The 25,229-nt window shown below is 38.0% G+C and overlaps 2 protein-coding genes across 5 annotated transcripts; one reads left to right on the plus strand and one right to left on the minus strand.

Annotated features, from left to right (window-relative positions):
* Positions 1 to 4,251: 4,251 nt before the first annotated feature.
* SMIM15 (small integral membrane protein 15) lies at positions 4,252 to 8,317 on the minus strand. Of its 4 annotated transcripts, none has more exons than XM_074358792.1 (3): positions 8,183 to 8,317; positions 6,761 to 6,882; positions 4,252 to 5,840 (listed from the first exon to the last, which is right to left on the minus strand). In XM_074358792.1, exon 3 carries the CDS (start codon positions 5,826 to 5,828, stop codon positions 5,604 to 5,606), a length of 225 nt encoding a protein of 74 aa, XP_074214893.1. In that variant the 5' UTR covers positions 5,829 to 5,840; positions 6,761 to 6,882; positions 8,183 to 8,317; the 3' UTR covers positions 4,252 to 5,603. The 4 variants fall into 4 exon arrangements, with proteins under 4 accessions (XP_074214893.1, XP_074214891.1, XP_045381063.1 ...); XM_074358790.1 differs by having other exon boundaries at positions 8,059 to 8,196; XM_045525107.2 differs by lacking the exon at positions 8,183 to 8,317 and adding an exon at positions 7,974 to 8,176.
* Positions 7,680 to 16,635, plus strand: LOC141575509 (uncharacterized). The gene is made up of 4 exons (XM_074354863.1): positions 7,680 to 7,763; positions 7,815 to 8,069; positions 8,116 to 8,673; positions 14,978 to 16,635. The coding sequence occupies exons 1-4, from the start codon at positions 7,680 to 7,682 to the stop codon at positions 15,035 to 15,037; spliced, it is 957 nt and encodes a 318-aa protein (XP_074210964.1). The 3' UTR covers positions 15,038 to 16,635.
* Positions 16,636 to 25,229: the final 8,594 nt, after the last annotated feature.

Genomic DNA, 25,229 nt, shown 5'->3' on the forward strand with positions numbered 1-25,229 from the left:
TGTAAATGCTTAGTACATTTTGAATCCTTACAATCATTTGAAACCACCCAAAATATATCTTGGTAGAAGTGATAAGGGTAAATATTGAGCTCTCCTAAATGATCAAATATAAAAGAAAAAATGAGAATCCTGCTATTTCTGGAGAAGCACTCTGTAAGATTCTAATGAACTAATCAAAAAAATGAACTTGGATAAAACTTGTGGAATCCAAGAAAATTTACTTGATAAATGAAAAAAAAAACACATAAAGATCTTGATGAGTAGGTGGGACAAAAGCTAGTTTATGGTAGGATCGAGGTTGGAGTGTGAAGGGAGAAATTAGGACCAACAAAAGTAGACAGTCCCTCACAAAAGTCTGAAAGGACAGTAAACAGAGAAATGATACAGTAACTATAGTTCTGTGAGATTAAAAATTACTTTGAGAATATAGAAAATAGGGGAGGGTTCTCAGAAAGTGATTTCACTGATAGTGAAGATTACAGTGGCTTGTACATTGAAGAAATTAAAGACAGATGACAGTGTTAAAACAGATTATGTACAAGTGTTTCTGTAAAGTCATACATTTTCACAGAGTTCTAATTCTAATGTAGAGGTCTTCTCAGCGTCTGGCATTGTAATAGGTGCTCAATAAATAGGTACTGAATAAATGACCCAAATTTTAATGCTCTGAAAAATATAAGGAAATCCTTGGTTAAGTGTTAAACAATGAATTCCTATAAACACATAGGTTAAGATTTTTACTTAATAGAAGGTAAAAATTTTAATTGCTTAAGAAATAAACTACAGAAAATACAATTTTATAAAGTGTTATACTGAAACAAGTAATAAAATGTAATCACCACAACACTTACTGAAAAACAGAAAAAATCCCTAGGTAGTAATATTAACATTCCAGCAGCCCCGTTAATATCAGGTTAATCATTTTATCTCTTCATATCATTACAAAGTAATATCACATTTTACCAAAGAGAAAAAAAGAAAATAGCCAGTAGGCAATATAAAAAGAGGTAGAATTTATTGTATAATTGACTGCAAATTAAGATGTTCTTGAATCCTAGATTACAGGAAAAACTATAAATTCTAACATGCCAAATAGAATGTTTCTACTACCAAATTCCTATTAACTTATTAATTGTATTATATATACATCTTTTACAAATGTTTGCTATATAGGCTGTTTATAAATGTCTTAATGTATGACAGTTTATATTAATTTTATGGTTTTATTTAAAAATACCTATTTTACATAAATAAAAAAAATCTTAGCCAAGAGTTATGTTATATATAGTAAGATAATACTGACCCATTATTAGTAAACCATGCACTTTCAAAGTGGTTTTTGAGAGATGGGAGTAGTTTGTAGTAATCCATCTACACTCCTTTCCTCATTCTTAGGGTGACTGGTTATATTGTTAGGTAGTATAGAATAGAATTCTGAGAACATTTAGTCCTACATAAAAACTGAACTATATGTAATCTTGGCCTAATTAAGATTGCCTTTCTAAACAATCTTGTCTTTATACTTGGCTTTTATATGCATGCAAAGTAGAGTCAAAGTTTGCATAAAATATTCACTTGTCCATCATATTTCACATTTTTAAATAGTTACATTTTGGGCATTTTATAAGTTTTTTTAAATGAAAAAATGAAGTTTTTCTTCATTTCTTCAAGACAGATTTTAAACCTATGCAGTTTTAACTTCAAAAGTTAAAATGTTCATTTTCAAATAATTAAGAGTGTCAAATATAACTTAAGTGCTCTTTCAGATAATCCTTCCTGACTTCCTATACCTCTGCTGTATGTGCGTATTATAGCATTTCCCCCCCAAAGGCTGTATTGTACAGACTGCTCAAATATACAACACATGTTGGCTGTTAGGCTTAATCATATAAATCTAGCCTATTAGCTATGCCTTGGATATTTGAAGTTAAAAATCAACAAAATGGAGGAAATTTTTCCCCATTGATATCCTTTTCCATTCCTATTTTTACTAACAGATTTCTGGTTGTTACTTATTTCTTAATTTCATCAGTCTTGATTCAGTACCATCATACTGACTTTTTTTAATGCTATCTCATTAACCACACTATTCAAAATGTAACCTGAATTCATTTAGACTAGGCTTTCTCATACTGTGTTCTTTGGGGAAAAAGAAGTGAGCAGAGTCTATGATAGTCAAATTAAAAGACTCCAAGAAATCATGCAGGAATGAATTGTCTTACCTTGTGTTCCCCAAACTTTTAACACAGAATCCCTTTCAATATGTTTGAGAAATACAGAATTTGTCCTTATATATTTATTCCAGATTTGAAGTAAATCAGAGTAACCCTATAATCAGCTGCAAACATAAAAGCAATCTTTCCTAAACAGGAAGCAGACTTACTCTAACTTATAACCAGATGAGGTATAAAGTGCCCATAAAGGATGGGTGAAGAGCTGTTAGTTATAACTGGGTTTCCAGCTCACAGAATCCTAAGCTTATTTCCAGCTTGCTCACTGTAATTTCAAGAAATAAATTTAAAATGCCCTTGCACATCTGATACAGTAACACCATGCTGAAGTTTACCACAAGGACACTAGGGATCAAATTCTGACACACACATTTTTTGTTTGTTTGTTTGTTTGTTTTGGTAGAATGTTTGTTACAGGCAACCTGTTTTCAGCCTATTTGTTTTTTCCCCAAAACCAGCCATAAAAAGGTAATTGACTGTATTAGTTCCCAGAACTTCAGAAACAATATAATAGGTAGGCAATTTTTTAAAGAAGCATTCTGGATAGTAGTAAATGGGATTCTTTGAACAGTAAGTAGTATTTGTTATAGTGAAAGATTGATTTTTCGAAAGAAACTCAAACCTCACAAAACAGTCCTTGACTTAATTTTCTGATTTTATGATACACATTCATTAATTTTCCGATTTTATGATACACATTCACATTCAACAGAAACCGTTCTTTGAATTTTGAATTATCTTTTCTTGGGCTAGTGGTGTGCGGTGGGACATTCTCTTGTGATGCTGGGCAGTAGCAGGGAGCCACAGCTGCCAGTCAGCCACACAATCACAAGTAAACAACTGACATGCTTACAACCATCCTGTACCCATACAACCGTTGTTTTTCACTTTCAGTGCAGTTTCACTTTCAATTCAGTAAATTACAAGAGATATTCAAACACTTTATTATAAAATAGGCTTTGTTCTAGATGATTTTGCCCAACTGTAGGCTAATATAAGTGTTCTGAGCAGGTATAAGGCTAGGGCTTAGCTATGAAGTTTGGTTGGTTTGGTCTTAAGTATTACATGCATTTTCAATTTACAGTATTTTCAACTTGCAAAGGGTAATCCCACTGTAAATCAAGGAAGATCTGTAGTCTCTAATTTACATACCCCTCTCCCACAACACACACAAACAGACACAAATATTGTAAAACCTTGTTGATCCTACATGTACAAAAAGGCTCCACAGATGTTGAAAAATGCTGAAGAAACAACAAATGGCCTATGTCAAACAAACATAAAATTGTATTAAGACTAACAAAGTACAGGAAAATATATTTTAGTTAAATACCTTTAAATTCTCACAATGAACAGTGAAACCATAGCTTTAGTAGATAACTCTTAAGTTTTGTTTTAATTTCAATAACATAAAAAGCATATCCTAGAGCACCTGAATAACTTAATTCACAACTAAACACTAAATTATTTTAGTGCCTGGAGCTGCAGCATGTGCACTGGCACCAAGTAGGAACTGACAACCTAAAATAATAGTAATAAATATTGTTCAAACCAGTCCATAAAGATTCTCAGAGATCCTTAGGTTCTCATACTTGAGAAACAATGCTCTGAACTTTTACGAGTACGGCTGACCCTTGAACAACATAGGTTTGAATTGCATGGGTTCACTTAACGCACAGATTTTTTTTTCCATAGTAAATACTACAGTACTTCACAATCCGGGGTTGGTTGAATCCAGGGATGTGGAACTGTGAGTACAGAGGAACCTTGGAATTGCAGATACGGAGAAACTGCATATAGAAAGGAACAATATATGGGGAGGGCCTACTATAAGTTATACAGGGATTTTCAACTGCAAGGGAGAGCCAGTGCCCCTAACCCCTGTGTTGTTCAGGGGTCAACTGTATACTTACCTATAAAGGAAATTCATAACCATTTGAAAAGTAATTTCTGTAACATATCTAACTTGTATTATTGAATTGTTCTCCCCTCACCAAAAAAAACAAAGCCCAGGGACCTCTTTATAAAAAAAAGTATCAAATTTATTTCAATATCTGGTTTCATTTTTAAATGAAAGCTGTTGGACAATTTTTTGTAATTTAAAATTCATTGTCAGAAGTGAGGAAAACATTAATAAGCTATTCATTACTGACAGCAAATAAAATTATTAACCATGCATTTATAAAAGCCATGTTAAGGAGTAAAAAGTTCCAGTTATATTACTTAACTAAAGGAAATATCCTTTAGCTCTTTATTTCTAATCATAACATATTCTCAGTTTGACATAATTTACACCTTTTCACCCAATTACTACTAGGCCAAACAAAATTCTTCCAAATGTTAAGCCTTTTCTTTACCACTTATGAAATATGACTTAACTGTTATTCTTTAAAAGTTCCTTAAAAAAAATTTGAAATTTTAATTTTCACCGTAAACCTGTTTGATCAAAAAGTACAGAACATCACCACAACATGACTTAAAACAAACACTGGAATGAAAAACAAAGGTGGTATCTATATAATCAGCAAATTACCTGATAAGACATTTTAACTACTTCACATTTCTACTTAGCACAAATGAGAATAAACTGTTTCCAAGGTACTACAAGATTTGGCATTTTTACTGCAAGCTTTAAATCATAGTGTTACTCTACTCAAGCCACCTCTAAGAAAATGGCAGTGTTCATAAGTACAAAAATTGTTGTATCCAGTAAATGGTATTCTACATAGTCAAGATAATAAGAGAATTCTTTATAAAATTAGATTTTAAAAAATGTAGAATGTCTAGTCAATTACCAGTATCTCAAAAGCTAAAATGAGAAAAATCCAGAAAATAGAGAAGTACTCACTGAAGAATATTATTTTGCTTTGAGAAAGCCAGAAATGATTCTATTCCAAGAAATAAGCAATAATGATAGATGTAATTAATATACTGTATCTCTTTTAAGCCAAAGCACACTTTTCACCTCAGCACAGTTCTGATTTTTACATTCATAATTTCCTTTGTCCAGAGCAGGACCCCATTTTAAGCCATTATTTGAGTAGAGTTCTAAAGTCTAAATAATCTAAAGTCCTTTTTCTCCACAGGATGTTCACATTATACTATATAAGCTGCAAAAAGGCAAATGACTAGATCCATTATAAAGAACCTGTAGCATAACCAATGTCAGTGTACAATTAACTGTCAACAGACTTCTACAGCAAAGCCCAAAAGTTGCTACAGTACAGGTGAGAGCTAACATGATCCATATGCTCAGACTTTGTTTCCTAAACAATACTGTCAAAGATCCAGAAAAGAAACCTTAGTGGAGCCTTCTAGAGCTGCATAATTTTCCAAATGATGTTCCTCTGGCTGCAGAGCCTGTTCATTCCTTCAGTCCTTTTTCAGTCGTTTAGCTTTTGCGATGTTTTCTTGACGTTTTTGTTTCTTCTTTTGCTCCTTTTCCCTGGCCTCAATCATCTTGGCTAATTTCCAGGACAGTACAGCACTTGCAAGAAACAATGGAGTAAGGGCCAAAATAACTGTTGTAAGGAAGCCGTATGGGTCCTTGGCAGCCCATTCCACAACATACTCAGCCCAAGCCTTTATATCAAACATCTTTGTAGAGGTCTTAGGAAAAGGGGGGTGGGGGGAGGGAGAGAACAAGAGAAAAGACTATGTAGTTAATCAAATTTTGAAAAAGTTACATCATACAATCAGTTAACTCAGAAGTCCATTATCACTCAACAGGTTTTTTTTGTTTATAAAAAGTACTAATTAGTACTTTTTTATATTTTAATAAGAACTAATATTTCCAGTAGGAAAGAATAATTCAACTAAGGACAACCAGAAGAGCGACACTTAAAAGGTGTTAAGGTATAGAAGATAAAAGTAAAAACCATGTGGAATCTGTCATAAGGACTATGCATTGTCACATACTCCTATATTCAAGACACACTTTATTTACCAGCAGAGTTTTATAAGAATCTTGAATTTTATGTGCTCATTCCAGGAAATAGATGAATCCTGTTTGTCATTTTCTGACATAGCCTTAGTACCCTTAAGTACTAATTAACAAAAGTACAGTCATCAAATTTGGTGTCTGAAAAGGACAAGCCACAGAGTATGTGAAATGCTTGGAGAAAAGGAGGTAACGGATGGCTGTTTCCAGGAAGGAAATAAGACAGTATGGGAACCATGATAATATCTATTTATATGCAAAGAGATAATAAGCAAAAGGTGACAGCTATTTTATGCCCTCTTTCAGCTTTGAGGACATAATTTAGTAAATGAGAACAAATTTAATAAATGAGAACATTAACCATTACAGGTGTCATGCATTTTGTTCCATTTTGAGTTGGTAAGGGAGGGCCATCTGGCAAATGAGGATGTTGTAGATTTGAGTGACAGTTTCTATTTTGCCCCAGAGGCTTTTCAACCTCTCATATTTCTGTCAATCTCTATTCAAAGTGGAGAATTAGAATACTGTGTACGAATGGGTATATATACGGTCACTTAAATTTTCAGCTAGGATTTTAAAAATCATCTACCTTATGCTTGAGTAGTGATCTCTAATTTTGTCCTGGGATTATTAGCCAATCACAATTTCATATGACCCTTGGTTGGTTGTCTTCTTTAGGTCACCATACACTTCTGAGAGAAGGCTTAAGTTCTATATAATGGTGGGTTGAAAACAACAGATAAAAGAAAAAGTTAAAGTCACAACTCTAAGGATAATTGTAATACAATTTTAAATGGAAAAATTTTAAATTCTCTATATTCAATCTATAAATGACATGTAAAACTGCCTGGCACATTATACACATTTAACATATATTTCTAATTTGAAGAAAGAAATAATTACACAATTGCAAATGCCCTGTAAGAAAATCCTAATTACTGAAGATCAAATATTTTAGTAAATTACTTATTTCAACAATAAAATTAATTACGAAGCTCACTAACATAAAAAGTTAGCTCACTGATATGTTAACAGCATATCCATTCCCAAATCTTTAACTTTTTATACTAAAAACGTCAATTGATTTGTTTATAAGGTTAAGTATACAATTGCAAAATCAAACACCGTCTTACTCTTCAAAGGTTTTGTCTCCCTATTATACAATTTATATTATTTATAGAAAAATCAAAAATACGCAAAACAAAATATAAATCACCCACAGTCCCATCACCTAAATAAAACTACCACCACTGGTTTTAATTATATCCTATTACAATTCCTCCACATTTTCAACTGAAGACATTGAAGTGCCTAAGATATCCTCAAATATCCTAGCCTCCCCCTCACCATTCGTACGCCACACCCACACACGTCGCGACTAGGCTCTACAAATATCCATCTGTTCCTTCAGCTTCTCCAACCCATTAATAAATTAACTATTGCAAGATTCAGAGATAAGCAAAAGAACTCTGCGATAAAAGAGCAAAGCGGAAGTGAAGGATCTGGTTATGGCAAAGTTTCTGCCATCAACAGAGAAAGGAGTTACCGTCCACAAGACACATTTCCCGCGCACCTCAATTTCGGACACGAAGGTACGCGCCTCCCACACGTAGAATAAATACTACGCTTCTTCCTTCTGAAAGGGGTCGACAGGACTTGACCTGCAGACCAGACCCAGGCGGCGCCTTAACTTGCAGCTGATAGCACTTCACCGCCACCCGCACTTCCTCTCCTCGCGTTTCCCCTTCTCTCAATCTTCCTTCCTCACCCAACCCTGCGGCCCGGCCCGGGGTCACGCTCACCCGACCCTCGGCCTTGGCGAGCGCGGGCCCGGTGCAGCTCGCAGAGCGGGCGGTCCCCGGGAATCCGGGGTCGTCCCCGCCACACCTGGCGCCCCCGTCGCCGTGACCTCCTCCGCTGGGTACGGGGGCAAAACCACTGCAGCGGCCGCCACCAGCCTCCCCTACGTCGCGCCCGGGACGGGGCACTCGGACCCCTACTCCCAACTCACCGCCAGGCCGGAAGCAGGAAGGCGGAAGCCGCGGCTTTCCCGACCCGCCCACTGGCCGGCCTTCGCCTGGATCGGGCCTGAGGAAGTCGGGGGGCCAGTTTCCGGCTGCGCCATTGCTGTGTAGTACCGGGCTACTTCGAGGACGCGGGGAGGGCTGGGTGGCGGCGGCTTTCTGGGGAGCGGCAGGTGAGGCCGCGCGGGGCGAGCGGCGGCGCCCGGCTGCTCTCTGGCTCGGAGCCCGCGTCCTGCGCCTCCTGCCGGGGTGGCCTCCTGGCCGAGGCGCGGGTGGGCTGCGGCCCCCCGGGGCCGGTCCGGAAGCGCTGAGGGCCCCTACCTTTGTCCCCGAAGTCAGCAGGGGAACAGCCCCTCCCCTGCAGGAGCCCGGCCGTTGGTGGAGAGCCCCGGTGGGTGAGGTGCGCGACCCCCGGAAACTCCGACCAAAGAGCGGCAGCGAGAAAGGAGTTGGTCCCCACAAACCGCCCAGAGTCAAGGTGAGGGTCACATAGCGACTCCTAAAGGATTCTAGTGAGTTCCTCTGGTTCACACCCCACCCTTTGCCCCTCATCTTCTGGTTGGACAGTAGTTAAATCCTCACGTCGAGGAGACAAATCAGCAGCTGGACCTTGGTGTATCCACTAAACCTTATTACTAAGGGAAAATGCAACCTCTGTGTGAAGAGGGGTTTTTGCTGTTTGCTTAATTTAAGAACCTCATTCATTTCACAAGAGAATGATGGATACTTGCCCAAAGTAAACTTGATAAATAATCAAGCTGTCTGGGCACAGAGTTCCCACAGAGGTACTTGTTCTTTCAATACACAAATAAAGGGATGCAAAAGTCAACAAGCAGAAAGAATGAGTTAATATTATCTTCTAATCTACAGGAACTGAGAGATTAATTCAGGTTTGGTTGGTGATCAAATTTTGTGATCCCTTGCACTGAATTGCTCTGTTTGACTACCTCTTCAAATGTTGCAAGACCTCTTCAGTGTTGTGTGCCAAATAAAGCAGGTTTTTATTCTTGAAAGACTATAGAATGTTCTCTTTGAGGAACAAGCTGTGACATGTATAACTAGTTTAGGTATAACAACAGTAACTATTATTTACCAGGGAACAGGCTTCTGGCAAATAATCTAATGATCTAAAATACAGTTTGTTGGGCATATGTTAATGTTTGTATGTTGTATTAGCAGCAGTTGTTTTCTTACTGATTCTTCTTTGAAAACTTGGATGATGGTTTCAAAGCGTGTGCAGCGTGGACCTAGCCTGTACCTGTAGTAGCCAGAAAAAGTAGGCTCAGTCACTGGATTGTGTGTACTGAAAACCTGACTTGCTGGTGGTGACTCGGTGATTTTTAAAAATTTGCCCAAATAGTATTTCCAAGAGAGAGTCAGAATTTACTTTAACATCCTTCACTCCAGAGGCCAGTATGTGTATGTGTTATTTTAATAATGGTTAGACAGTTTTCCTAATCACTGCCTCCCCAGTAGTTTGCTCTGCTGCATCCCTTGTGGAATGCATAGCAGTCTTAGGCTGGAAGGAAAGGCACATAAGAAGGAAGCATCTGTAGCTCTTTGGCTCTAGTGTAAACCAGGCCTTCACAGTCTAATATTCCTGATCTAGCTTCCAGTTCTGGGGCATGCTGCAAGCCCAGGAATAGCATGGGGATTACCACAGCAGAGCTCCCTACTGCTACCTGCGTTGCCTTAATGAAAAGTGGCGTCAAGATTGGTTCAGATGCAGCGGACTACTTTGTAGAGTGAGGAATCTTAGCTTGTGAATTGAGATTTACATACCTTGTCTCTGCTGATCTGATACTCTGATAAGTCACTCTGAGCCTGTTTCCTCTCTTGTGTGTAGAAAGCTACTAGGTTATCTCTGAGGTTCTTTCAGCTTGAAAATTCTGTTGATTGGACTGGATTTGGCCATTTTTCTAACTTCATAAGCAGCAGCAGAATAAGGAATTTAATGGAAACACAGCCAGTTTGCTTAAGGGCTTGTTCTTTATTTGAAAGATCCTTAATTGGGCTTTTATCTCTCAAATGTTTCTCAGAATACCAACTTAAACTAACAAGGAAATAAGGTCTGCTTGTATTTATTTTTAAGAAATAAAATCTTACTGTCCATGTAACTTTAACCAAATTAACTAAACCTTGCACTGTTAATTAAGGAAGGTTTGTCTTTGCATAAGGATAATTCCTTTGTAGTATATCACATCACCATCCACACTAGTTACTATATTGCAATTATATTTTGAAAATGGAGCCTTACAAATTTCTGTTTTTTCCTCCTAAGAAGGTAAGGCGTAGTCTTTCATTTGTTGGTTTAAAAAGTCTTTTAGATGGTACAAAGTTACCTTTCACCTTGACCAATGTCAAAATTATGAATGAGTAAAGCCTGAATAAGATTATATTACAATAATCTAGACTTACCTAAAGATTTTGAGAGCTTTCTCACCTGCTGAACATTTTGTGCTTATTTCCCTGCAGTAACATCACATATAATTTATTTTGATGAAATTGATTTCTTCTCTAAGTTTTGTGAGTTTTTTACCTTCCATTAAAACAATGCAGATACATTGCTTAATAGGTACATTTATGTGAAAAAAAATTAAGTCAGGTCTTAGTGGTATTTAGAAGATCATACTGCAGAATAATACATTTAAATAATACATATTTATTGAGTACTTACTATGTACCAGGTATTAGGCTAGTGCTTCGCATATATTATCACTAATCCTGAGATTAAATGACCCTGCAGGATGGTAATCTTTTACCCATTTTACAGATAAGGAACCAGAGACTTTAAAGAAGTAGAGCAGTATTCTAAACAGATTTGGCCAAGAAAATCCCTGCTCTTTTTTTAATGTCCAGATACTAGACCAAAATGCTGATTTCATAAAATTAAAGTATATTTTGTATTCTGTAATTGTTAATCAACTAATAATCACAACTAAAATCTTCCCATAGTTCAAAATTGCCTATTGCCCAGGTGGTGGCAGCATGTCTCAGAGCTCATGTGGTATGAAAGGTTTTCTTCATCCCACATACAAGACCTGTCAGTTTCTGCTTCTCTCTTGGACACTTTCACTACTGTTAGACCAACCCATCAGTGATTCGCTCCACCTTCTATCCTCCCTTCTGCCTCATTTTCTGGATGGGTCATACTCTGCCGGTTTGCTTTCAGCCTATTTTGCCTACAAAGAAAGCATCTGGAAAATTCATTCAGGCCTATCCAGCAACACAAAGACCTTTTTTTTTTTTTTGGAATATTGTTATTTTTCACCCATTGTTAAATATAATTTGGCAGACACACATCCTAAACTAAATAATTAGCTAATATTATTATGAAATACTTGTTTCAAAGGCATGCTTCTTAAACTGTATGGGATATACCAATTAAGGAGGTACTGAAAAGCTTTTAAAAGAGAAATTGTCTTCAAAATAAGAAGATGATTCAGTAGGGAGCAGTGAAAGATCATATAATTCAATATGTATATTCGTATATATAAGCAGAATAACCAGTGAAACCTACCTTAGCCAAAAATTGCTTGGACTGTTATTCTCCATCTTTGCAGGCCACTGCCTTCCTAGAGGTTTCAAATCAGGTGATACCTCCTCCCAGAAGCCCTTTCTACCCCTGTCACTTTTTTTTCCCACAGCACTGAAGTCTGACATTTTGTTTACTGTTTATTGTTTACTCTTTCCCACGAGAATGTAAGCTATATGAAATCAGTTACCACAGTACCTAGAATATTGTTTTGAGTAACTGGTTCCAAGATAAAACACTGCCACTGTTGGTGTTTGAATGAATCATGAAATAATATAAATCCCAGGAATTTGTGAAGCTCATGTTAAAGTACCAAAGTCTTGTAGTATGTTCTGGAAGTAATAAGGGATGCCCTCGGAAGAATGGGTCTAAAAGGTTAGTAAGTAAGATGTTTGGGGAAAGATAAAAATAATTGTGGTTGTCTTGTTAATGGAAGACAACTAGTTGCTTAAGGATTTCCAAGTATGTAAAAGTATGTTCAAGGAACAGAGTGATTCATCATCTTCATTGATAAGATAAAAGGATTAGTCCTAGACTGTAGGTGCTAAGATTCAAGATAAGAACAAGCTAGACTAGAGATCTAAATAGAGATCTTTGAAAATGGGGTAAGAACGTATATGCAGACTAGATGCCCTCTCTAGATATTTCCTGGCTTTATGATTCCCAATGCAGATTGCAAGAGAAATACTAGATAGCAGTTGCTTCTTTGTTTATTCCTTGCTGCCCATGGCCCTTTCTGCACATTTCAGAAACATTTCAGTGTGTTTGAGCACTGTCAGTATGGGTGATTTGTATTGCTGCTTTAGGAAGTTTATAGAAATCTTTTCACATAATACTGAAAATTGAGTGTTTTTAACACTGAAATTATTTACAATTCTGTATCTCCAGAATGTACTGTGCATACATGCACATGCAGCAAACTAATTCCCTATAATTAGAGAGCACCCTTTTGGAAGGTTAAAATTTCCAGTAAATTCTTCTGAAGCCTTGGATTGCAGTCCTGTTAGAGTATGAGAGACACTAGGCTTTCCTCCTGAACCCCAAAGTTTAAATATTAGGCTTACCCCTAAATGATGTAATTATATCAGCCATGAAAAGTCACCTTTAATTTCTGTGCTGCATCTCCTAGCCTTTAAAGAGTTGCTGTCCTACTGAGAAAATTGATTCATGTGTAAGAATCCTTCAGTGTAGAAACCATGTGTATTGCAAAAGCAGCCCCTAGTAGCATCACCTTCACTGAGTAGCACTTGAATTTGATACTTTCCACCTTCACCTAAGCAAGCTACTGGAAGTAACCATCTCAGACATAACTGTTTTGGCTATATGGTATTGTCAGGTATGTTGTCCTCTGTGTCATACAGTGCCCTTTATATATATAAAGTCCCATGTAAGATATTTTAGAATGTAATTCTAAAACAAGTTTTGGAAGCCACTTTTCTGATAGGAAGAATTTTACCTTTGATTTGACAGGAAGCTCAAGAGCCAAATTTGAAATTCGTGTCTAACATTCATCCTGACTTGCATCCTTTCATTTTTTAAAAAATGTATTTATCCTAGGACAAATATTCTATACCTCTCATTATTGTATATGTTCATGTAGTAAGATACCTCGAGCCCCTAGTGAAAAAGGCACAGTATAGTTTGCCTGTAGATCAAGTATTTGAAATCCAGAACTTTTACAAAGATGTTTGACATGTAACAAGTAGTTATTTGCTAGTAAAATTCTTCCACTGCTTTTAATTTTTATGTTTATTTTAAAATCTTGCACTATAATTGTATCATTCGGAACTAAGGAACATAGGAAATCATTGTTTGGAATTGAATCCCAAAGTTTAATTCTAAAAACTAGTTTTTGCCTTTAATAGCCCTCAGAGTATAATGTGTATATTTGGAATCCAGTTTTAAAAGTGAACAAAAATTTACTGGTGCCAGGCTATAAATATAGTTCCCTAAACCATCACTTAGAGACATATCCTAGTCCCAAATTCATAAATTGCTTTTGCTGAGTTCACAGTTTATGTTTTTAAGCTTTAAGTCAGGAAGTGAAGCAGTCTGAAATCCAAAAACCCCATTCTGATTCACATATTTCCTCTGGAAGTGTAATAAATTATACTGGTGCATATGATAAGTTTTTGGAGGCTTCGAATTTGGAGTTTTCCTTCATTTTTAGAATTGACCTTGATCAACTAATTTTCCATTCTCTGTAATAAGCAGATAATAATACCTACCTTTATACAGAAAGTTGCACTAGTGTTCTCTTGAGATTCTTTTCATCTCTAGGTTTGAATAGTCTATTGTAAGACTATATGACAATTGTAGATTTGTATTGTTAATATAGGTGTATAACAATCTGATTTAATCTCTAGTTCTAGGTTCATATTTGATCTTATTATGTGGACCAAAGAAATCATTTAATATTCCTGTGCCTGGGTTCCTGTGTCCATAAAATAGAATTAATAATATCTGTTTTTTGCAACACCAACTAGTTAATGAATAAATATGTAGCCTCCTTTTTATAAAAGGTTGGATTCTATAGAATTCATTTGTTAAGTTGATTGTTGGGAGCCTATACAGATTCCCAGGGAATTGTGTTATAAATAGTGGTTAAGTTCCACATTTAGCCTGTAAATGGCTATTTGACACATGGATAAGTGAAAGAGTACGTCTGCATAAAAATGGTAGAAGATAACTCTCAATACTAGTAATAGAATAGTAAAAATTAAATGAATCTTTGATCCCATGTACCACAGTAAGATTTTATAAAGAGTGATGATTATAAATAGTGAAAATGAATGTCTGTGTCCATTTTTTTCAAGTTTTTATATCCTAAAAGATTTGAATGTTTTGTCAGCACTTAATGATTATCTTACTGTATATGCAGTCCAGGAATTGTTGCAGCTGTTTTCAAGACTGCAAAACCCTTTTATACCACAGGAAACTAAAGTTCCACGTAAGTCTGTAAATTATTCCAGTGTATATGCAATGCATATGGAATATAGTCACATACATTAATCTGTGATGTGCCCCTCTCCCCGCTTTACTGTCTGTAGAATTAAGTACAAACTCCTAGAGGAGCTTAACGGTTCTTACGAATCTGGACCAACCTGCTGTATAAGTTTTTGACGTGATAGAGGACCATTTATTTCAGACCTCTACAGCTCTAAGAGATGCCTTCTTAATGCAGTGGTTGGCAGTATAGACTGGAACCAAACTACCTGGTTTAAATCCCAGCTCTGCCTCTTGCTAGGGTGATGAGGTGGCTATGAGAAGGCACCTCGCAGACTCCCACTGCAAGGAACATAATTGACCGAGGGCCTCAGCTGCTGTGCTCTGAAATCCATCACTGCGTTTGTGCTGAGACTTCGCTTCTTCCACAGCTCAGCAACTGAGCATAGAAGAGATACTACAGCCTATTTCTGCAAGACAGAAGACTCCTCTGATGGCCAGTGAGGGTTCAAGGACTCCCCTTGTCTTGCCAAGCCTTCCTTAGACTACATTGCAGTATAGGACACGTCCACCTAATCTTCCTCTTCTCTTTCACTTGGGGTCAGACTTGTATCTTGTTGCAACAGTCTTGCCAGTTCCTTACCCATTTTCTCTCAGATATTCTAATAAAAATCTTTCACATTTAATTCCATCTTGGCTTCTGGGATGATAAAATTGGGATTCAGAACAGGCTCATCCATTACCTGGCCCGAAGATGCCACCCTGGTGGGTAGGTGGGGCACTCATCACCCCTGGCATAAGGTTGCAGGTTAATTGTTAAGGTTTCACCAGTGTTGACTTGAGACAATGTTCAAGTGAAGGGGAACTGTTGTAGGTGTGATTATACAGGTATTTGAAAAATATGGGAGGAGTAATACCTACCAAGACAACAGAGTTGGCTGATTACTGTAAGTTGTATTGGGGCACTGCTGAAGGAAAACAAGAAACAGCTGTTAACAAGCAGTAGCTAAGTGTGAGACCTTAGAGCCTCTGTGGTAGCTTGAAAGAGGCCTTTATCACCTGTAGTGGAAGGACAACACTCAGTTGAATTGCAGACTGAAGAGTTAGCTCCAGAGGCATTTGAGCAGTGAATGTTTAGCCAGGACAGGTCTGTTAATGTGAAGGTGGGGAAACCTAGGATCCTAAACAATGGGATGGGGTCATCTGGATGGATGCCCCTAAGACTCCCTCTGGACCGTCAGGGCTGGCAGATAGGTAATCTTTATTTAGTGAGAGCTAGCATGTTTGCTGTGCTGGAAGATACTGCAGAAGCCTCTTGCCCACAAGGCACTAGCCCTACTTCTCTACGCTGCCCACCTCCTTCTTTCCTGGCTGCCAAGCCAATATCTAACCAATAACAAATCCAGTAACTGGTAAATCCTAGCATAACCCAGCTGGGACATGCTGGGTCTGATAAGGAAGGAAAGAGACAACCCCCCCCCCCCCGCCAAAAAAATTGCACAGTTTAATTGGCCTGTACTGGCCAGAATCAGGAGAGGACTCCTGGGACTGAAATTTAAAGATGTTCAAAGGGTGAGAATGTTAGATTAGATGAATAAGAATTTGTTGACTTGGCAAGCGGCAGTTTCTCAGGTATGGAGGATTTAACACCCTAGCAAGGATCCTGCTATAAACTGAATGTGCCTCCCCAAAATTTGTATGTTTAAACCTAATTCCCAATGTGATTTGGAGGTGAAGCCTCTGGGAGACAGGTCATGAAAGTTGAGCCCTCATGAATGGAATGATTAAAGAGGCCTCAGAGTGGACTTGTCCCTTCCACCCATGTGAAGACACACTGCAGAGACAGCTGTTTGTGAACCAGGAAGTGGGCTCTAACCAGACACCAAATCTGCCAACACTTCGATCTTGGACTTCCTTGCCTTCAGAACTGTGAGAAATAAAAGTTTGTTGTTTAAGCCACTCAGTCTATGGTCTTCTGTTTTGGCAGCCCACACTGACTAAGTCAGACCCCAATGGTCTGAGAAAACTTGCTAATGGGATGGCTTTTAGAAAGTGAGGGCGGGAAAAGCAGCCAGTTCTCAGCAAAGTGAAAAATGTCTGAGTTGTACTGGCAGACTGTGGAGGAAGGAACAAAGAGGCCAAGCAAAGTGGGCATGCTGGAGTGTATATATCAGATAAGACAAGAAGACCCATCAGAGGATTATGCTTCATGAGAGTACCCAAAGGATACACCATTCATCCAAGGCCATCAGGAAAGCAGTGGTGAGAGAGGCATCAGCATCACTAAGAAGTTTGCAGGCCAGGGAAGGAGAAGTAAGAGAAGCAGCCACTGAGCTGGCTTATTAACATCCATGGGAATAATAGAGCCCTGAAGAAATAGAGGCCAGGTGGTTGTGCTTAACTGCCAGAAGCTAGAAGGCCACAATTACCATAATAACTGGCAAGGTCATTCTTGCAGCCAAAGGAGCTTGACCCAGGAGGAGTTGTGGAGACAACTAATAGACAATATGTCTCCCTAGGGGTAAGATAGATGGGCAGTCCACAAGGCTGCTCATTAACATCTATTACCATAAAAGGCCAGACTAGAGGAACAGGAGGCTGAGGGCAGTCGCTGTAATGAAAGTCATGATCCCTTGCTTAGTTCCCAGACCTAAGACAATTTTCAGATACAGAACTGAATATATGAATGGGTCCCTAGGAGAAAGAAACCTACCACACCATGGCAAGAAATACATGGCAGTTCCCCCAAAAGGACTCTGGCCGTCTATTTGAGTGACTACCCTGGGGAAAGAATAAACAGGTATTTTGAGGACTATTGACAGGATCGGCATTGATGTTTATATTGGGAGATCTAAAGCAACATCATGGCCTTCCTGTTAGAATGGCAGCCTACCAGACCAGATGTTCTGGCTAAAGTTAGTCTCAGAGTGGGCCCACCCAGTGATCATCTTCCAGTCTCCAAGTGCATAGTTGGAATTTTTATTTGTGACAGTTGGAGTAACTACTGCAATGGATGCCTGGTCTGGAGGTAGAATAGTTACCATAATGGGGATTGCCAAATGGAACCCTCTGAAACTTCCTGTCACCCCTGCCCAGATAGTAAATCAGGCACAATATTATATCCTGGGGGAATGCTGAGGAATAGTGCCACCATTTAAGACCAAAAGGATACAGGGTTCTAATCCCAGTCCTGTTTCTTTAATTTACCAGTCTGGCCCTTAAAGAAACTAGATGGATCCTGGAGAATGACTATAGACTACTGCTGACTTAACCAAGTAATGACCCTGATCACAGCAGCTGTTCCATGTTGGACTCATTGCTAGAACAGATTCATAAGGGCTCAGATACATGGTATGTGATTGATTTGGCAATATGGGTTTTTTCCCCATTCCAGTTGGAAAAGAGGATCAGAAACAGTTCACATTCACAAAGAATAGTCAACAATACTCACTGAGACTGAGTGTTGCCTCAAAGCTATGTTACCTGTTCCATCTTCAGTCATAATATAAAGTGAAGCAATATGGACCACTTAAATATCCCTCAGTATACTACGTTGGTCCATTTTATTGACAACATCATGCTGAATGGACAGATGAGCAAGAGGTGGCCAGTATGCTGAAGACCTTGGTAAGATACATGCACTCCAGAGGATGGGAGATAAACACTATGAAGATTCAGGGTCCAGCCACTTCAGTGAAGTTTTTAGAGGTCCAGTGGCCAGGGAAGTGCCAGAATACCCCCTCCAAAGTGAAAGACAAATTACTGTCTCTTGCAGCCTTTAGTGCAAAGAAAGAAGTAGGACACTTTTGCTTCTGGAGTCAACACATTCTACAACTAGGAATAATGCTCTGGCTCATGTACCAGGTGACATGGAAGGCTGCCAGCTTTGAATGGGACCCAGAGCAGAAAAGGGTTCTGCCACAATTCCAGGCTTCAGTGCAAGAAGCCCTGACTAACACTTGGACCATATGATACAGCAGACCCTAGTGGTGTCAATTCATGGCAAGTCTAGTGGAAGAATCAACACAGGCCCCTGGGATTCTAGAGCACAGCCATGCCACCTGCAGCAGGAAATTATATACCCATTAAGAAACAGCTCTTGGCCTATCATTGGGCCCTGTAGAGATTGAACACTTGGCCATGGGACACTTAAACCTGACCCTTCTCCCAGTGCCTATTTAACTGAGTGACTAATTTTCTAACTCCATCATTCCATCTATATTTATTGACATTCTAATAAAAGGAAGTGTTTTCCTCTCTCCCTCATTTATTTATTTATAATAGATGGATTTATGAGTTTTTAGTTAACAGATTAAAATCCATTATTATCATTTATTTCAGTGTTCTCATTGTCCTAGATGTGACCAGTGGGCCAGAATGTGTGTGTCAGAAGCCCCAGATGTATCATGTCCTCATCATTCTTTGAGCCCTTTCTTACTTTTTGGTAAAACCAGATGTTCCCAGCTCATCTTGTACTTTTCCTGCCCCAGCCCTGGAATCAACCATTTCTTCAAGGAGCCCTGCTTTCTTTCATGGAGAATAGTATTCAGGAACCATGATCTGAGTGCTAGATTTTCTCATTGCTGCTGATGTGTCCTTGCTTGTAATTCCTCTCAACAGACAGACATACATATAAATATATTTATCTCTATGTCTGTTAAAAACTGCAAGTTTATACTGAAACCTTCAATTCCAGTCTACTGCTACTTTGCAGTCTTCCATTTTTCATATCTGTAACTCCCTCAACAGAAAGAAACCTGGCCACCATTATCCTCAGTATATTTACTTATTTGCTCAAGGCTAGATTACATGGAAGGTAATTTTAGAATTGCTGACTCATACTACTTCGGGGAGACAAAAAAAAAAAACTTCCTAGATTTTTAGATGACCTATCTGTTTGCAACCAGCTTCTCAGTTTGGCAACTGAAAAGCCATCTTTTAAGTAAGGTTAATAAATGCAAGTTTAAGCCCCAAATAAGCATGTCTAGGCCATGACACTGGATGGCTCAGGGAATGAGTGGTTAGAGGGCTTCAGCAGTCCAGGTCACTAGCTTTAATCCTCATGTCTGCCATAATTCACACTGCTTGACACAGAATTGTTTATGTTGGGTAATAGTAGCTGATCATGAGTTTATCTTCCAGGTCTTAGTATAATCATGTCATGAAGAATTGCCACCTCAGCTAAGGGAAAGGGCAGATTTCCCCTCAAAGGTGCTGTTTTTTCTAAAAGCAAACTACATAGATTGTTCAGATGTCATTTCTGCCCAACAGTTTCTCAGTTATATGTTTTATAACCTTGTATTATGATCATATCTTTTTAAAAAAAATCACATCAGGTTGTATGAGCTACTAATATTTTTGAACAAATATATAGGAAATGATTCAAAGAAAAAAGTGCTATTAAAGGCATCTGGAAGGCTAACACTTTCTCTCTGCACCAAAAACCAATTGATTTTTGGGAGATGGTATTTTGTAGTTGGAGTATAAATTAAGAGTCTAGGATTTCATGTAAATGTGCTGTCATCATCAGGTTCAAGGATGCAGTCATTTGTGCCTTAACACAGATTTCTTTTTGCTTTTATTACTTTGTATAGTCTTGCTAAATATTAAGCAATTTCAACTTGCCATCTTGGCATTAAATGGTAAGTAGTCCAAAGACAAAAACAGTCTTTTGTATTGATAGGATCTTTGAGGAGGGCTTAGGTTTGGTTATTAAAATTGGTGTTCATTGTTGTCCAATACATTGGCTTTTCCCTCTAAAATGAGAGGTGAACTTAAAATTGATTACTCTTAATCAGCATAAAGTCTGTGCTAATTTGCCTATTTTGCTTGGTATTCTACCTTTAGATTTGCTGTTACCTGCCTTCACTAAAAACAAAATGTACTTTAAATTCTTAAAGTGGCCTTATTTTCTGTGAACTTTTATGACTGGGAGGATGTTTGGAAAATGAAAGAGAAGCACTTTTAATCTTTGGAAAACACACTGACGTAACTCACAGGACCACGTGAGGGCTGGAGTTATGCAAATTGACCTGCCTTGATATCATCTCATGAAAATGGCATTAAATGAATGCATCTATAGTTAGATAATAAAACAAAAAATATAAGTTTATTATTGGAAAATACACCTGTCAGTTTACTTTTAGTTCATCTCTGTCAAAGCAGGTTGGTTCAGTTTTACAAGGAAACCAATGATGTGCATACTTCTAATGTTAAGATGGGTTAATTTTTAAGCCAAGTATCATTAAATACCTGTGGTAGGCAGCTTCTAAGATGGCTCCCAATGACACCTACTTCCTGGCATCCATGCCCCTATTACTCTCTCCCATTGAGTTTGGGCTAGACCTAATAACATGATTTTGATGAACAGAGTACAGCAAAAGTGATGGGATGTCACTTACAAGATAAGGTTATAGGAAGATTCTGGCTTCTATCTTGCTCACCCTCTCTTGGCTCTCACTTGCTCACTTTAATGGAAACAGGTTCCCAAGCTCTTAGCTACCCTACAGGGAGGCCTAGGAACTGGGGAGGGATTCTGGCCAACAGTCAGTGAAGAAATGAATCCTTCCATAACCACACAAGTGGGCTTGACTGCATGCTCTTCTTCACTGTCAAGCCTTGAAATGAGGCAGCCTCAGCTAACGCCATGCATGCAGTCTCCTGAGAAGACCTGAGCTCTGCTATGCCCCGATTCCTGACTGAGAGAAGCTGTGAGATAATAATTTTTGGTTATTTTAAGCTGCTAAATATGAGGGTAATTTGTTATTCAGCCATAGATTATTAAAACAGTGTCCTTTTAAAAAAATAAAAACTCACAAAAGACCCTCAAACTTTGTGTTTTCTTGGTACAGCTTTAACTAGCATTGCCTGATAAATAATTTAACACAGTGGTTTTCAACCACTAACATTAGAATCAACAAGGAAGTTTTAAAAAGTACAGGTGCCTGGGCTTTGCCCTCAAAAATTTAATTTGAATTGGTCTGGGGTGGGGTCCACGGCCTCAGTATTTTTAAAATTCCCCAGGTAATTCAAGTGAGTAGATGAAGAATCACTGATTTAGCCTAAATCCGTGTATTAAGCCCTCCTGAGTGCCAGGTGTAGGTGCTATAATATTGAATGGGATATGGAGTTCACCCTTCATTCACAGGCCAGGAAAGAAGACCAACATGTAAACAATGTCAACACTGTGGCAGATGCTCTAGTAGAGTCATGTATAAGCACGTATAAGAAGCACAGAAAAGGAAACACCTAGCTCAGCATGATAAAGCCAGAAAAGGCTTGACAGAGAAAAAGCTAGTTAGCAAGAAAGTGGGGAGAGAAACATTACAGGCAAAAGAAAAACAAGAGTAAAGGCACAGAGTTGTTAGAGAATAAGCAGGGAGTTGGTATGTTCACATTTGAGTAATATGAGCTCCAGAAAAAACTCCAGAATGGTAAGGGGAATGTTGGCAGAACACAAAATTGGGGTACAGAGACCAGTGAGGATGAAGATGACATGTGGTGGCGGTGTAAGGGATGGAGAGGAGGATTAATTTGCTTTTACAGGATACATAATGGATAGGACTTGGAGGTAGGCACTGAAATGCAAAAGGAGGAATCCCTGATGACTCCCAGGTTCTGGCTTGGCCATTGTGTGGGTGGGTGGTAGACTGTAACTTTGGCAGCAAACATGGGGGAAGCAAAAGCAGAAGATGGGGAAATGAACAGTTTGGTTTCAGACCTAAGTTTAAAGACTCAGAAGAAACAACTGGTTGCAGCTGGCACTAGAAATGAACACCAAATGCCAAGTCACTTACCAAAAGAGCACATATTTGTGGATTATTTTGTGTATTTGGAAATAATTGAGAACATAGCCTCTGTTTTTCTCTGTGTGTTTTGGTGATTTGCAGTCAGCTTTCACTAAGACCAGGAAGATCTTGAGAATTGGTTATATTGGCTTTTAGAAAGCATTCTATTTCACTAAACCAAAGAAACCTTTAAAATTGACCCATATAGGCTGTATTTTACCATTGATTTTTGTCCACTGGTTACAGTTCACTTACCACATGCTTCTCCTTGAGCGCCTTTGCCCCACTTCCTACTTAACGTGAGTAATGACTTGGTTTGCCCAACTATTAGTAGAATTTTAAACTGACATGAGATTACATTGTGTCACGAAGTGGAAAGGCTCATATGGTGACATCTGCATACCCTCATTATGATCTGGTCATTGTTTTAATTTCAAAGGAGTGATACATTCAGCTCAGTACTTCAATCTATTTAAAGCATGTTAACCCCATGTATCAGAGTGAAGTTATATGTTCTTATTAAGAATCTCTGACACTGTAACATGCTTTCCAATTTCAATCTACTCACCTGTTGTGGGTGCCTTTTTTTTTTTTTTTTTTTTTTTTTTAAGGAGGAAAGGTATCTACTGTCCCCATTATTCACTGTTAATAAACTTTTTAACTTTCAAAACTACTTTCTTACCTTCTAGTCTGGACAGTTCATATGCCCCCACAGGAAGCAGATAAGCCACAGGGAAATACAACTGGATCTTACTGTGAAAGGCAGAATGGCACGCTGGTTGTCAAGCCTGCCTTGAGGCTGGTGTAAAAAAAAAAAATGCTGATGTCTGCATAGCATGTATCTCCTAAGTAAATCAAACCTGTAATTCAACTTGGCTGCCTCTAAGTCATTTTGATTCCTGCAAACAAGAACATTAATGAACTTAGTATCTCTACAGGTTTATTCATGTGTAAGACCCAATTCCTTATTCCTCATTCCAGCAGCTGCTCCAGCTCCATCTGATAAAGTGGAAAGTTGGAATAGGTCACACAAATCCAGATCATTACTTTAACCCAGATTATTGTAGGCAGTGTTCTATCTGGTTTTAGGTTGGGAAACAAAGTTTCTAGGACTTGGATTTGGGGAAAAAAATTTATACACTAGTAATTCTGGTCATGAAATATTTTATGAACTATAGCTTATTCTTGCCTTTATTCTTCCCACTTTTTTCCTCCTTTTGGCAATGATAAATAATTGAATTACATTGTGTAGTACTTTTGCTTTTGGGTCTTAGTTTACCTCCATGGATTTACAATTGTGAGAATATTCCAGAACGTGTAGTACTTCCATGGATTTCCCAAAATGGCATGAGACTGATATAGGAAGTATGAGAAAATGAATATGAATCTATTTTGTCAAAAAATTTTTAAGCTAAAAATATAAAAGAATATAGAACAGTTGTTCCTAAATTTGTCTACACGTTAGAATCACCTGTACATCTCTTTTAAACTTCTAAAGCCCAGGCCAGACCCCAGACAATTAAATCAAACTTTCTGGAGGTGGGACATGAGTATCAGGAGTGTTTTTATCTCCCCAGGTGATTCCAGTGTGCAGACAAGCTTCAGAACCACTGATCTCGACAACTCTGTTACTTCGTGATTTCAAGAAAACCCAGTTGCAGCTTCTCCTGGGCTACCCGCCCTGCTGCTTCATCAGCTGAGTCAACTTTGAGCCTAAGCAAGGCCACTGCATGAGAGGCACTTGAGTCACCGAAAGGCGACAATTAACAATTAATCAAAGACCATGGATGGATATAAAATGGTTGCTTGCAAATTTTTCTAAAGTGATTGTTAACTTGTTGAAATTTTTCCTGATAGCCAAAGTTTTGTGTTTCAGACTTTTCTATTCCATTTTCATACACTGATAGCTTCTTAAACAGTTAATTTCGTGAAACTCTTATCCACCAGGGTGACATGTTTTTTCATGCTTTTAGCAGTTGTTTTAGAATTCCTTCTTTGACTTGGTCATCTTTAAAATATCTAACTCGAGGGGGTTTTTACATTGAGTGAGAACTGTTCATTTGCCTGGTTTAACACAGTTTGATACAAAGATAAGTATTTAAAATTTTATTTTCTATGTCCGCACAGCACGTTACTTATTTATTTAAGCAATCACTGGCTGTCCAAAACCTGAGGGAAGCTTGATTTTAAACATGACAGCAACTGTTTACTCATAGATGGTGAATTTATGGTTGACACCCTTTACTAGAACTCCAGCATTTGTACAAATAACTACCATACTGGCCTATAAAATTTTAAAGCTAATAGTGTAACCTGATAAAAATAATGATTTTGCTATATGCTTGTATGTATCTTGAGAGAAATTAATTAAAGGAAATAAAATCACAATTGAAGTTGCTGGGTGGCTGAAATTATATGAGTAAGTGTGATCTTGACTTTAATGAATTAACAATTAAGCTTCTTGATATAAGTATTTAATTTTAACCACATTTATTTAGAAACCATTTACACTTAATTTCTGATCCAGTGTTCAATTAAAATCATCTATACGATTTTAGGCTCTAGATCCTATTCTTGCTTTGGTTATGTCACTCTGGTCACTGACTACCACAGAGGAGTAGAAAAGGCAGACATATGGCTGTGACCTTCTAATTTCTCATAATATTTTTCAGGTGAACCTTTAGGGAAACAGTTTGCTTAGAAAATGCATGTTTTTTAACTCACATTTTATTCTATAAGTAATTGTTTGGGAGGGGGTGGTAGAAA

Source organism: Camelus bactrianus, chromosome 3, assembly GCF_048773025.1.
Source record: "Camelus bactrianus isolate YW-2024 breed Bactrian camel chromosome 3, ASM4877302v1, whole genome shotgun sequence".
Classification (NCBI taxonomy): Eukaryota; Metazoa; Chordata; class Mammalia; order Artiodactyla; family Camelidae; genus Camelus; species Camelus bactrianus.